The 15,306-nt window shown below is 36.3% G+C and overlaps 1 protein-coding gene across 1 annotated transcript; it reads left to right on the forward strand.

The window, feature by feature from the left end:
- The first annotated feature begins 6,219 nt into the window (after positions 1 to 6,219).
- Positions 6,220 to 9,875, forward strand: LOC311296195 (SLAM family member 5-like). The gene is made up of 6 exons (XM_084417872.1): positions 6,220 to 6,284; positions 7,367 to 7,687; positions 7,895 to 8,194; positions 8,263 to 8,382; positions 8,873 to 8,940; positions 9,167 to 9,875. Exons 1-6 carry the CDS (start codon positions 6,236 to 6,238, stop codon positions 9,260 to 9,262), a joined length of 954 nt encoding a protein of 317 aa, XP_084273998.1. The 5' UTR covers positions 6,220 to 6,235; the 3' UTR covers positions 9,263 to 9,875.
- The last annotated feature ends 5,431 nt before the right edge of the window (positions 9,876 to 15,306 follow it).

Genomic DNA, 15,306 nt, shown 5'->3' on the forward strand with positions numbered 1-15,306 from the left:
CCTGCTAAATATTTTAATTTGGCAATTTGTAGGCCTATCATATAATAATTTAAACATTCTTAGGAATTCTTCATATGCATTGTCTACATCTTTTTCATTATCCATAAACTCCCAGTCTTCTGCTAGCAGATCAACTTTTAATGCCTCCATTGTTTCTTCTGTTCTGACCCTTTTGGAAAATGTTTTTTATCCTGTCTGTTTAGACTGTAATTATTGTCATACACTGTAAAAATTGGTAGGTGGTCACTGATATCATTAATTAGTAATCCACTCACTGTATTATTTTGTATGATATTTGTAAAGATATTGTCTATTAGTGTCGCACAATGAGAAGTAATTCGACTGGGCCTGGTAATTTGGGGATATAGGCCTAAACTAAACACTGTGTTAATAAAATCCTCCGTCATTTTATGACATATCAATATTGAAGTCCCCACAGATGAACATAACTTTTTGACTATTTTTTGTAAATGTTTCTTCCATCCAGTCCTTAAATGTGTCAATATTCGAACCTGGTGACCTGTATATACTTACAATAATATGTTTCTTTTTTTCCATACATATTTCTATTGTGACACATTCCAGCAAATTATCCACCACCATTGACATTTTTTCCACCACCTTATAATTGAAATCCTTGTCCACATACAGTGTCACAACACCCCCACTCTTATTTACTAATAGAAGACATTTCATATCCTTCAATTTCAAAATCTGATCCTTTTCCACGTTTCAGTTATTGCAATTATGTTAAAGTGCTGTTTCAATTGTTTTAGATAGTGTTAGATACTGTAAAAGTTGGCATACAGACTTTTATTAAAGTGGATTATAGATATTTGCTGTTCGGTCTTGATTGAACTGTTAAATTGTTCATCAGTGTAATAGTGGCAGTTATTGTTGATGCTAGCAAAAAAGTTGTTCACCGGATCAATGTCATTTTCCATGTCCTGTTCATGGTGTTCCGTGTACTCTAAGGTGTTCAGTTCCAGGTGCTCATATTCAACCAATCTTTGTAGTGAATGACTATCTCCGTAATGTGTGTGAGTTTTATTTCGTGACATATTGGGATTCAAATTTCAACATATCATAGGCCTACCTGTTTATGTGTTGATATAAGCTGGCCTTGGTTGTTTTGGTGTGCTGGACCAGGGATGAATGATCAGTTTATACTGCCGTTATAGGCAATGCCCCCCTTTTCTCTCGCCGCTCTTAGATCCGGCATGAGTTCTTTTCTTTTCCTTCTGACTGCCTCTGTGAAGTCTTTGTTGATGTATATTCTGGAACCTTTTATATTTTGGGATCTTTGTAGTATTTCCGTTCTGTCCTTGTGCCTTAGGAGTTTTACCACAATTGGCCTCAGTCGGTCTGGTTACTGAGGAACATGTGACACTGAAGACTGGAGTAATGATGCGGAAAAATCAGCTTTGATCACAGGAATAAATTACACTTTACTGTATATTCACATAGACAACAGCTGTTTTAAATTAGAATAATATTTCACAATATTTTGTTTGTATTTTTAATCAAATAAATGCAGCCTTAGTGAGCAGAAGATACTTCTTTTAAAACCATAAAAAATCTTACTAACCCCAAACTTTTGAACAGTAGTATATATATGTGAAAGATTTATTCTTTTAATATTATTTAAGACTTAAGAGCCTTTTTAGCCATACAATCAACTGCTTCATTACCCTCTATTTCAACATGAGATGGGACCCACATAAAACACTCTGTAATATTAAGATTTTGTAATCTATACAGACTATGAAAGATTTAAAAAATCCAGTCGGGCCTACAAACAGATTTGCAATTTGCAATACTTATTAACGATGCCACTGAGTCTGAACAGATGATATATTGGTAAGGCCCAACCTCCTCTATCCACGTGAGTGCTAGTAAAATAGCTAAAAGTTCCACAGTGTAAACCGCTAAATGGTCTGATGTTCTTTTTAATATTGATTTCTGAAAATGTGATATATATACTGCTGCTCCCGTCTTTCCTGTATTTGGATCTTTTGAGCCGTCTGTAAATATTTTAATAATACTATTATTATTACACTCGAGACCTAAATATTGTTTTACCAAATCGTTCATCCCAAACAAACATCAACCTACACAAAATTACATACAATACAAAACATTTAAAATTATTATTATAATCATATACAATTATGCCAATACTTTCTCATAGATGACTGGTATCACACCACACTTTGCTTAGGGTTTGACAACATCATAATTATAGCATTCTGAGAATTATCCAGCCAGCATCTAAATTTATACATCAAATTTTCTCATTAAAGTCATAAAGGTTTTTACTCTTGACATACAAAATAGATCACTTGCACTGCTCCACCTCGGTTTCTTTAATATAATCCTCATACAATCATTGTAGGCAACCTTAAGTTTACATAATTAATATACTTACTTTACTTTTTTAAATTAACCCACAAAGGAGCAGTATAAAAAGAAGTACAGTATGCTCTAAAATATATATACACATACTTGCACACCCATATAGCCTATACATACACACATAGCTTACATATATACAGATATACATACTCACATATATATGCAAGAGAGAATAATTCAAAATAACTAAAATCTAACCTATAATGTGATCTAATCCTGTATTTGAAAGAGAGCATCAGAACACACACTCATTTTCTCATTCCTTCCTAAAACCCCTTCCAAATTCCATCCATGTTCTAATCCGTACATCTTGTCACTTAAAATAATCCTCTCTGTACTTTATTTATTACACCCCAAAATGACATTTTGCTCAACATTTTCTGGTACATTACATCTGTCACATTTATCAGAAACACATTTTGTATGTTGTAATAGTGTTTCCCTTTGTTATCTGTGTCCCACTTCTTCTCTTCTTCTGCCACAAATCCCTCACTACCTTTATGATTAATGATGCACCGTTCACATTTTAACCCTGGAAGTTGGTGCCGGTACCCAATGATACCCTTTATAAGTACTTTAGGAATTTTTACCTCAATAACTGTAAATAAAGTCATTTATAGAAGTGTTATTGGCATTATGCCAGAGCTGCCTTGGTTGCTGTCTGCCATTGTCTGTAATGCTTGAATATTAATAAAAACAACAATTTTAGCAAAAAAAATAAATATATTTTCTATGAAATGTTTTGTTTTCCACAAATTCTGTGTTGTGGAGCAATCAAATTAAGACAAAACATTAATTTAATTGATCTTATATGAAATTATTATTATTATTATTTATTTATTTTTTGTCAAACAACATGCAGCACAACTGAGTTTTTCCTGTTAAAATTACAACATAGAAGAAAAAGAATATTTTTGATGATAATTTACTATTATTATTAGTGTTAGTATTATTATTAAATTTACATATCTAAATTCTACTGTACAACTGTAACACATTATCACATAAAACCAAACTTTTATTTTGACGGGTTGTGGTGAAGACCTTTGAATTTCCATGTGTTAATGATTTAACCACCAGGGTTTGAAATTAATCTGTGTAGCAGGTATTGAGAAGAGAATATTATTGTTATGATTGGTTATTTCATTTGTTCAGGTAGTTTGTTATGGTGCAGTACCGAAATACTCCAGCAGAGTGTGGGGCGAGCATGGAGAGTTGTTAGGCTTGTTTGAGATGCGCCTTGCCTCGCCTGAAATGCAGTCGAGAGTAGGCGGCTGCAGTGAGAGGAGGAGTGAAAAAAGCGCAGGCAAGCCGGACAGTTCTCTCTTCTCGCAGTGGATCAGACACCTGTGAGATCAAAGATGGATATCGCGGGATTCACGCTCGTGCTACAGTGTTGCTAATAAACTGGATGTAGTTCGAGTTCTGATGCTTTTATATGAAAATAAATAAAATGAACAAGACACCCAGAGTACTTGTTATTTAATTCATGTGTATCAATATTTTTTTCTTTAATACAGACATATGTGTTTTTATTTATTTTATTTTTTTATAAAAATTAAATTGCATAACCCAAAGAGATCGCACTGTCAGATAGTTTGGGAATATTCACACATAATAACATATACACATAAAACATGATATTAGAGTTGTAAAATCAAACATTTTAAAAGAGAACAATACATCACAGTTGTTTAAACCAATGAGCATTAAGCTGTGTCGTCAGCAAGTCGTTTCCCATCATGCTTTTGATCAGCGCAGTCGGTGGAGAGCAACTGCGCTTGACTGCAGAATCCGACACCTCCGCCTTGCGCTCGCGAGAGATTTTTGACATACGTCAGCATGACATCAGAGCAAGGCGGACCGCACTCGGACACATTTCTAACCGGCATGCATCTCGCGCTGATCACCGGTGATCGATTTTGCGCAGATTTTGCTCATCTCAAACAAGCCTATTATCAGGCACATGGTTCCCTCCCCCCACTCATAATACAGAGATTGAGGGAAAGGCAAAAAGTGTCTGTCTGTATTTTAACATTTCTATGTTCCCCTTTTCAGGGAGACTACGTGTGTGTGTGTGCGTGTGTCACTCATTCACACAGAGACACGCAGAGCATGATTCGTATTTAAATAGTCTTACTCTCGCGCTTAGATGTGTTCTCACTTCTCAGGAACCGAAATTTGACACCGATTGATTTAATGTGAATAGGTAGGCTACTCGGTTCTATAGAACTCAGTACTTTTAATGCCACCGTATATTCAGGTATACGACATTATTTGGTCGGTGGCATTAAAAGTACTGAGTTCGGTACCCAATTCTATTCATCTGATTGATTTTTTTTAAGGCAGAGTAGATGTATCCTACACTGCTTTTGATTTCCCACAATTCTGTGCTTTCCATTCTGTGACAGTCAAGCGTGCCGCACAAGCCCTGAAAAGTGAAGCCAAAGCGTCTTGATCGCCCCCCGGTGACTGGTCCTAGCATAGGTCATAAACCCCACCCCCTCCATGTTAATTAATGGGACGTGAGACAAACTAAACAATTAAATTACACTTCAAATATCTTTTTTCCAAAGATGGTTTCTGTCATTTTCTGTAGTTTTTATAACGCTGATGTAAGTTCAAGTGTTTGTTTTTAAATTAAGTTTGTTTTTAGTTAGTTACTCGATGCTGTAAAAACTGTGGTGTGACGTCATGATTGACAGCTGTGATTGACAGGTTATACTGTATATTAACTTAGTTTTCACGAAATCAGTTTCGTGAGCGGCCTTCAAACACAAACACAGCCTGCAAACTCATTGCCTGAAAGGGCAGCGAGTCAACAAGTCACTGCCTACGTTTTCAGATGCAGCCATTGAGAGCGGTTCGCTCATATCTGTTCTCTTTCAGCTCAGCCTATAGTAAGAGTTGTGGGCGTGGCTTCTGGGCAGAGCCAGAGGGGGTTTAGCCGGTGTGGGAGTCTGGGAAAGTCTATATTGACCTCTGAAACTGACTTGACTGTTGATAGGGTTAGTGTTATGGATTCAGTATTTTATTTGAATGTAAAGCTGTTCTGTGAGGGCATTAACTGTGAGGTTCATAAAAAGCAGCTGATTTTATTTCAGCTGATGACCCCTAATTGCTAATTTACCAACAAAAGGGTGAATGTGTGTTGCAGAGTGAGCACTGAAGATAGCAATGTGCTGAAACATTTGCTCTTATTCATTTGGTTTAAATTCACTTTGCACTTATGCACTATGCACTACAGAAACATTTTTTTTTAACTGAATTCAGTATGTGGCCAGACACCTTCTTGCTCGTTTTCATCAAAAGCAGGGCAGGAAGAAACTCTTCACCTTAACACACATACACTGAATACACACTCTCACCTAGAGCTGATGGTCCAGATCAGAAAAAAACAACACATTTCTCAAGTACACCGACCAAGGTTTCAGTTTGACTCAACTTCAATAAAACTTGTACTATGAGATCAGACACGGTTTTAACTTTTTACTGAATTTTTACTTTTTAATTGAGAACTGAATAAATATACATAACCATCTTAAATCACTAGAATTTCAAGAGTTCAGTATATTCTTCTACTTTTGCTATTTAACACAGTCAGACAACTACTTTTCAAATAGTATGTTAAATGATAAGAAATAAAGAAAATTTCACAAATTAAGAACAGTTTAAGTCTTAATAAGGCCAGATGAACTATAACATGATGTGCAAATGCAGCGAGTGAAACTAGGAGGGTCAAACTGTGTCGTGGGAGGATTCACACATATAGAAGTGGTTTTTTAGCAGAGTTTCATCAGACACTGAACTACTGAAGAAAATGTTTCACACGTTTGTTTTATTCTGTTTGTGCTGCTGGAGTCTGATTGGTAAGTAAAATTATGGTTAAATTTTTTTTTTTTTTTTTTTTTTTTTTAGAGTAAGACAGTGGCTGCTACACACTCAGTAAAAAGGTTCAAAAGCTGTTTTTAGAAACCTGTTTGCTTTGAGTTCATATCTGGGTTAATAATGGATTAATTTTATTAATGCAATAAGTAGCCTGGAATATTTAGTATGAAAATCAGATGTATTACTGTGTGTTTGGTTATGTGCTTGTTTAAACTGACATTTGTGAAATCAATAATAAGGGTAGCAAACAAACGATGAAGGGGACTAGATTGTTACATGTGTTCTTAATCTGGGTCTGGTTATCTGTCCTTTATTCAATAATGATGCTGCATTAGTCCATTAACTAATGGATCTAACTATCACCCTTTATACATTTCCAGGCAATCACGTAAGCGCTGCTGCAATGTTTTCTCTGTCTGCTTGATTCTGGCAATCTCTCTCTAACAAAAGTGGTTTATAAAGACATTTTACACATTTATTTTTCTTTTCTGCAAGAGCTACTGATGTCAGAGAGAAGTTTCTGGTAGTCAGTAAAAAGGGAAATTAAATATTAACATTGTTGCTGTTAAATTGCATTGGCGAATCCATTGCTGTGGACAAAAAAAACTGTAGATTTTAAATTTAAATTTATAATTCCTGATTTGTTCATCTGTGTTTAACATTAAGTGATGCAACAAACTCTACTTGGTTGTTCATTTAGTTTTGGGTATCTGCCGCTGTTCTGGATGTTCTCAACTTGTCAAGTCAACTCAAGTCAAGTATATTTGTATAGCGCTTTTCACAATACAGATTGTATCAAAGCAGCTTCACAGTATTCAATTAAAATAATACAACAAGGTTTGTTTCTAGTGGAATTTATTGAATGATAAAATCAAATTAAATATCCCCAAAATATCCCCAACTGAGCAAGCCAAAGGCAACAGTGGCAAGGAACCGAAAAACTCCATCAAGTGACCTAATGGAGAAAAAAATTATCCACTTGTAAACTATAAAAACTACAGCTGATTTCAGGCTTTGTAAACCATCAGAAACCTTAGTCTGTGTAAATCTGTTTGTTCATCAGGTGTGTTTGGTGATTCAGTGTCAGTGATGGAGGGAGATTCTGTTACTCTAAACACTGATCTTACTGAAATACGTGAAGATGATGATATAATGTGGACATTTGGAGCTGAAAAGTCTCTCATATTTAGAATGAAAAAAAAGAAGCAAATCTCCTCCACAAATGACGATGGTCGTAATGAGAGATTCAGAGACAGACTGAAGCTGGACGATCAAACTGGATCTCTGACCATCACAAACACCAGAACTGAACATACTGGAGTTTATCAACTAGAGATGAATGGAGTGAAAAAATCATCAAAAACATTCAATGTTTCTGTCTATGGTGAGTAGAGATGTCATTTCTCTAAACATGTACATATTCTATTTACATACATACATACATAGATTAAATATTTTTATAGTTTGAGCTGACAGAAACATTCAGTGACCGTGAGCACACTAAACACTCACTCCACACAAACTAAAATTCACAACACCTAAAGACTGATTGTTGTGTTCATATTTCTGTTTATTCTCTCATGTTTTCCAGCTCGTCTGCCTGTTCCTGTCATCATCAGTAACTCTTCACAATGTTCTTCGTCATCATCATCATCATCATCATGTTCATTGGTGTGTTCATCAGTGTTGAATGTGAGTGATGCGACTCTCTCCTGGTACGCAGGAATCAGTGTATTGTCCAGCATCAGTGTGTGTGATCTCAGCATCAGTCTCTCTCTACCTCTGGAGGTGGAATATCAGGATAAAAACACCTACAGCTGTGTGCTGAACAATCCCATCAGCAACCAGACCACACATCTGGACATCAACACACTCTGTCACACATGTGCAGGTACCACAGCACTGATGATAGATGTGTTTATATACAGATTCACTCACACTAATGACTCTTTCCTTCAGTTCCTCCAGTCTCAGTGTCTCTGATAATGTTGATCTCTGCTGGATCTCTGATGATTGTTGTTGCAGTCGGGATCTTCTGGATCTGCAAAAAAAGAAAAGAAAGCAAAACAGACACAGAAGGCAAGAGTTACAAACTGACTTTAACAAGTATTATAACAAATAAATAGTCTACTATATTTTAGTAGATTGATAGCCCTTTTAGCCCTAAATTATAATTTAAACAATTAGTTTCATAATTTTGTAGTTAACACAAAATGATATGTGTAGTGATTGTGTTTGGCAATTTCTGTAGATTACATTCATCAGAATACATGTCTTTGTGTAATGACACTGAATGTCGCTCTTTACTGGGTTTCATAAATTATGTGTAAAGAATGTCTCTCTAAATGTAATGACGAACACATACTCTGTTCGTAACTTTTTTTCTGTGTGAAAAAGGCCTAATGACAAATTCAATTTGTTGATGCCTTATTTAAAAATGACAGTGCTAAACATTTAATAAATTGTGCAATGCCTTATTTCTGACAGTCCTAATAATAACACATTTGTTGTGAAGAATCAGTCAGGATTGAATTGTGTTGTTTTAATGCATCTATTATTGTTGAAACAGTTGAGACTCGCGAAGACGAGATCACTTACGCTGAACCAGCGTTCAACAAAAGAAATGCACATAAATTGGTAAGATTATTTATTTTTTGTTGAGTGTGTTTGTATCATTTCAGCAGTGAGTCAGATGGAGATCAGTGTTTTTGTCTGCATAATCATCCATCACATCACACATAACAGCACCATATCAGATATTTATAAATTAATCTATAAATTAATTTATAAATTAATAATTTCAATCTTTAGGATGAACCTATCACATTCATTATTATTATCTTCTTTTATGTGTTTTTTACAGAAAGTAAAAGAGGAGGATCATGTGGTTTATGCACCGATTACAATGAGAAAAGTATCAAGACCCAACCGTGTGACCAGCGACAACCTTCAAGTCTGAGTCTGTGGTTGAGCTTTTGGTGAGAATCAATCATCGTTTTAAAGTGTGGTACTTAAAGATGGATTCTTGAAATGGTCTCCTAAAAACTGCCAAAGAACTTGACTTGTATTACAAGGACATTTAACAAATGATCTCTATCGTTTGGCCCATTGGATAATTTTATGTTTGTCTCATAAAAAAAAAAAAAAAAAAAAATTAAAACATAGATGGAAAACACTCATCAAAAGGTGAGAACCTGCTGTGGTCTCAATCAATGTGGTTTGATCTGCTAGGTGGATGGAGAGCTTGCTCATGAGTGTTTCTGCTGCTAGACATGTGTGTTTGATGTCTGTTTGAGTGCATCTGATATGAATAGTGTGTCTCTAAATAGCCTGTGGTTGAAGGACTTTTTCCATTCCTGCTACACATGAAACCGTTGGACCTCTGCTCTAAAAAACCTGCTTCAAAAATACTGAACTCGTCAATGCTGGTGTTTGACAAAAGGTCTTAAATTATACAGAGATGTTACTTCAAAATATGAAAATATTATATACTTTGTGTGCATATGCATCATGATCTTATACTCATGCTGTGACCCTACACTTCCTTTTAAAAATAAATATTCTTGACACCTTTTTGATACCTTGATAGGTAATTTCCTGTTTTTTTTCTGTCAATGTGTGGGAGTCATTTTAAGAATAAATGCAATGTAACTTTGTAAATGTAAATAATTTATTTAGTTTTCATCAGTTTTGACGAGTAACTAACTAAAAGCAGCAACGCTACAGTTTGGCATAGAGGTGGGTGAACTAACATCTTAATTCATGATGAGTAATTTAATATTTTTTTATGCAATTTTATATAACAATAAAGTTATTTCATTAAATGATTTATCTTTTAAATATAGAATGATGCACATTACAATAAATATGACAAATACAATATAAGAAAGATACAAATGAAATAAACAGTGCTTTAAATGTTGTTGTTTGATTATCAATGACACAGACAGCAGGTTTATTAGACTGACGTCTCTTTAAGACCTGATGCACGGATCCAATACATTAGAACACACCTGATTTCTTTCTCAAAAAAAGTAATTTGCGTTACTTCTAATGTGTTACCTCCCAGCACTGTGCACAATATTGTGGTGTTGTTGAGATGCAAGACAATCCATCAGACGAGTTTAAGGGTATAGAGAAGTTTTATTGAGGATTACAGAGAGGTGGAAAAAAACATCTTTCTTCCCTCGTCTGTTTTTGCTCATACACTACTTCCATTCAAAAGTGTTTTAATGCACAAAAAGTGTTAACAGAGTGCTTAAGAATTCAATAGACTAGCTGATTCTTGCACATTATAAGCACAATTACACACAGAGACATGCATGAAGAACTGCAGGATATAACAATGTAAGCTCACGCTCGATCGGCTCAAAGCTGGCATCCGACCAGCGCGGAAGGTCTTTACGTGTTACTGTCCTTTTCTCGAGGCAAAGTATTTTTTGATTACATGCAATACATTTGAATATGTATTCTCTCGTTATTTCATCTGACTCCATAAATGAAATGTGCATCATTAAATGTGAGCGATCTGTTTGTCTATTCTTTTTAACTCTTTAATGAAAATAATGTCAAAGACAGTTAGAATAATCAAATGTAACAATTTATTATGTCAGGTAAATGTATCATGCCAATTTCATAATCAATTCAAAGATAATCGATACAAAACATCAAAATCTCTGGAATAAAGAGAAGAGATGCAAACCCGACATTAAAATACATGATGCTGAAGTCTTTGAGATCCTTTAACATCATGGGCTCATCTGAGTAACAGAAGGCCCCGATCGTCTCGTTGCATTTCCTTATATAGACAGAAACTTCTTTCACATGGAATGGAAATTTACATTCAGAGGTTACACCTTTTGGGGGTGTGAAACCATTTGTCTAGAGACCACCTTCCTTTGTGTGCCAGCTATCTCTAAACTCTTAAAACCGTATTACCTTTTGTTTTACTTGTTTGGAAATGAGACCTTTGTACCAGTCGCACTGAGACATTTCAAATTTACATTTTACATTTACATTTATTCATTTAGCTGACGCTTTTATCCAAAGCGACTTACAATTGCTATATATGTCAGAGGTCGCACGCCTCTGGAGCAACTAGGGGTTAAGTGTCTTGCTCAGGGACACATTGGTGTCTCACAGTGGATTCGAACCCGGGTCTCTCACACCAAAGGCATGTGTCTTATCCATTGCGCCACACCACCACCTCAAATGACACCAAACATTTATAAAACCGGATAATTGTTATTTAAACCATATAGATTGTGTGTAAATCTCATGATTTTAGCATAAGAGAGAGAGGGTGGGGGAAGAGGGAGAGAGATGTATTCTGAGGTGAGACTTTTGTCTCAAATGGTGAGTTCAAATGGTAATTTTCTTTGTTCTCTCAGAGAGTAGCTCTCTTACAACATCAATTTAAAGAAATAACGTAAAGTCATTTTAACATTATGCTCATTTAAGGTAAATCATGAGACAGTGGAGATATTCTTATTGTGTGCTGCTCTTCAAAAGAAAAAAAAACGTTCACGATTTTGCTCAAATATAATTAAGTACAAGTATAAATCTGTTGTGTTATTATACTTTGCTCTCAAACTGTGTTTGTCATGTTTACAGCACATGTGAAGAACTTTTTTTTTTTGCTTCGTAATTGATTCTGATTGTTTTTTGTTTTTCTGCACTTGAAAAACAAAGAAAGACAGAAAATGAGAAGTTAACAAATGATTAGAAAAGTATTGTAAAGCTCTGTGAGGCTCCTTTCAGTCTGTCATCTATAAATTAAGTTTGCCTTCATCATAATGTACAGGCCAGCCTTGTTAACACCCCAACACAACGTAACGAGTGGACCTCTTCCCTCTAACATATTCACATCTCTCGACCCACTTTGTAATTTGTACGTGATCACAGGAAAAGGCTGGTTGCTCTTAAACAGGTTACCGCCCTGTGGAGTTCCCCCTCTGCCACAAACTGCTTTTCACAAGTTCACACTTACATACAATTAGAGAGGGTAAAGTTTAATGCATATTTGGCGTGCTGTCTGGGGGGAGGGCTCCGAGCTCGGAGTTCGGCCCAAACCCAGAGTAATCCCCCCCGTATGTAAATGGTTATGGCTAGAAGTGTGGAGAAGGGGTGGTGGAGGGATGCTGCTAAACTGTCAATGGATTGAGGCGAGACAGCTGAATATATATATATATATATATATACCTCTTATCATTGATTGCTGAACTATAAAACATCATTAATATTATTTGAATTTGCTTGTATGAAGGTGTTGACATCTTTGCAGCCATTTTCAGTGATGTCTCTCTTTCTCATTTCACTGTCACACTTCTGCTCACTCATATCAGGACCGAAATGCAGAATGAGTTTTATGAACTCCATGACCTGTGGTGAACAATACATACATCAAAACACCTTTACTGACATTTGACTTATAAAGTAGTTTGGTTGTGATTAAGAAAATACTGTTGAGACCCTTCCTTTGTTTTTACTTGGACATATCTTAGTTACTTTAACCCCGCTGTGCACTGTTTCGTACACACACGGTTCCGGTTCCTTTTGTTTTTCTGTATTTGTGTTAAAAAAAAAAAAAATTTGTATATCTTGCTGTGTAAAGTTCTTAAGCCCGTACCTTGTTGTTGTGGGTAAATTAATATTTTGTTGTCTTATTTTGCCTGAAGGCTTTACGGTAATGAACAAACCTCCAAACACAAGTTTAGACTCCACTGTTGAGTTTTTATTTCAATCCTAATGTGACCTTTAAACACTGGACAGGGCAAACATGATCTTGATTTATGGGAATTTCATCACCATTATTTGTTATTTGCAAATATTCAAAAAGGAAAACATAATGGCCCTCATTTATCAAAAGTGCGTACACCAAATTTCCAGCGTACACCTGGCGTACACCCAAAACCACGGTGACTTTGAGATTTATCAATATGGACGTTGGCGTACGGCACGCTCAAATCCTACGCCAGCTCAGGAGGTGGTGTACGCACGTTTTGAGTGCGGGAATGCGCAGAAAAACTATTCCTAACACCACAAAACGCACTGACAAACTAAAATATATGATATATTATGACCCACTGTAAAAAAAACAACAACAACATAGTAATTATAAACTTCAGTGTTTATTTTTGTGCAACATGGACTTCAATGTTTAATTTGTGTGACTTTACCAAAGCATTTGAATTGTAGGCATATGTATTCCTTCAGTTGCGAGCCTTTGCGCTTCACCTGACGTTTCAAGCCTGTTTATACTTTCGCCTGGCTCCGCAGCGCGAGTCTCCGCAGACTGCGCGCGCACCTCCCCAAATGGCGTTTATACTCGACGCGCTCGCAGTTGTACTATTCTTTGAAACGATGGTTAGGCCAGGGTTAGGCCCGGCAGGTGTGCACTGTGCACGGACTGGGTTTAGTAATGAAAGGCTTTCAATGACCAAAAAAATAATTCAGACTGACAAAATAATAAAAATGACATTCTTCTTCTTTTAAATAATAATAATAATACAAATAATAATAATAACGACATTCTTCTTCTAAATAACAATAAGCGTCATTAATAATAAAAATCTAGAAATCAATTTTGTTTCTTTCCACTTCCCTGGTTTCGCTTTCTCTTTCTCAAAGAAGTTTCTCTTCTTTGCCGTCTTCCGTGTGTCCATGGCGTAAAATGAGGGCGTGGAGGGAGCGGAGACTTGAATATATAGGGGCGTGTTATTCTAATGACGCTCGTTTTCAGCCGCGGCATTTATCAAGCGCAGGTATTGCGTACACCTGGATTTCAAAGGTACGCACAGCTTCATAAATCAGGCGGTGAGAAGAGTGTAAGCATAATCTTACGCCAACATATACGCCCGTTTCTACGCAAGAATGATAAATGAGGGCCAATGAGTCCAGTTTCTACCACACCTGAGCTCCTTTATTCAGTTTTTTTTTAATTATGTAAAATATCGTGTCGTGATTCACACTGTTGATTTGATTGTTTTACTCTAAATTGGTGGTTGTCAGATAAAGTAGCACATATGATCAAATTGAAGTGTCACTCGCATGTAAACCATCAATTCTTGCCGTTCACAATCAATGTAAGAACGCAGACAATGCAGTAGGGTCTAATAATTAGACACACAAGGCTATAATAAAACTTTATATCAGAAAGGAGATTTAGAACATCCCAAATTTTAAATATTTTTTACACAGTGATGTACCACATGAGGGCGCTCCACATTATAAGAACCATTCGCTCTAAATACACAAAAATGTGATTCTTAGTTATAAAACAATTTTGTTCATAAATATTGATTTATCCATGATTTATTGATCTCAATGTGGACATTGAAAAGAAACAAAATATCTAAGTGCTGGCATGACTGTACTTCTCACTTACACTTATTTATAATAAAACTAAACAAAATGATTTTCAGTGTGGATGGATGTCCTTCTTACCTCTGTTAAGTGAGACGAAAGTCACTGTGCGGTCCCGTGGTGAAATGATGTCCAACCTAGTGGTCTAGAAGCAAACCATTCCTACACTTTGCATTCGGGGGACGGTCACGGCTTCCCATTTGGGCTGTCCCTGTCACCCTGCCGTCCTTACCCCTCTGTGGGAACTGGGTGTTCACATCCTCAACTATCTTGATGACTGGCTCATCCTGGCCCACTTGCGAGATCAGTTGTGTGAACACAGGGACTTGGAGCTCAGACACCTCAGCCATCTGGGGCTTCAGGTCAACTGGGAAAAGAGCAAACGTGCAGAGGATCTCCTTTTCTTGGTATAGAGTTGGACTCGGTCAACCTAGCTCGTCTCACGAATGGGCGTGCTTTGTCAGTGCTGAACTGCTTGAATCCGTTCAAAGGCAGGACAGCCGTCCCACTGAAATGATTTCAGAGGCTCCTGGGGCATATGGCATCCGAAGCCACGGACACACTGCTTGGATTGCTTCATTCAAGACCATTTCAACAGTGGCTACACAACCGAGTCCCACGAGATGGGCACGATCCGAA

Source organism: Rutilus rutilus, assembly GCF_951802725.1.
Source record: "Rutilus rutilus genome assembly, chromosome: 8".
NCBI lineage: Eukaryota > Metazoa > Chordata > Actinopteri > Cypriniformes > Leuciscidae > Rutilus > Rutilus rutilus.

Coding starts and splice junctions, on each gene's coding strand:
- LOC311296195 (XM_084417872.1), top strand. CDS start 6,236: ATGTTTCACACGTTTGTTTTATTCTGTTTGTGCTGCTGGAGTCTGATT. Junction 8,383..8,872: donor AAGCAAAACAGACACAGAAG/GCAAGAGTTACA, acceptor TTGTTGAAACAG/TTGAGACTCGCGAAGACGAG. Junction 8,941..9,166: donor AAAGAAATGCACATAAATTG/GTAAGATTATTT, acceptor TGTTTTTTACAG/AAAGTAAAAGAGGAGGATCA.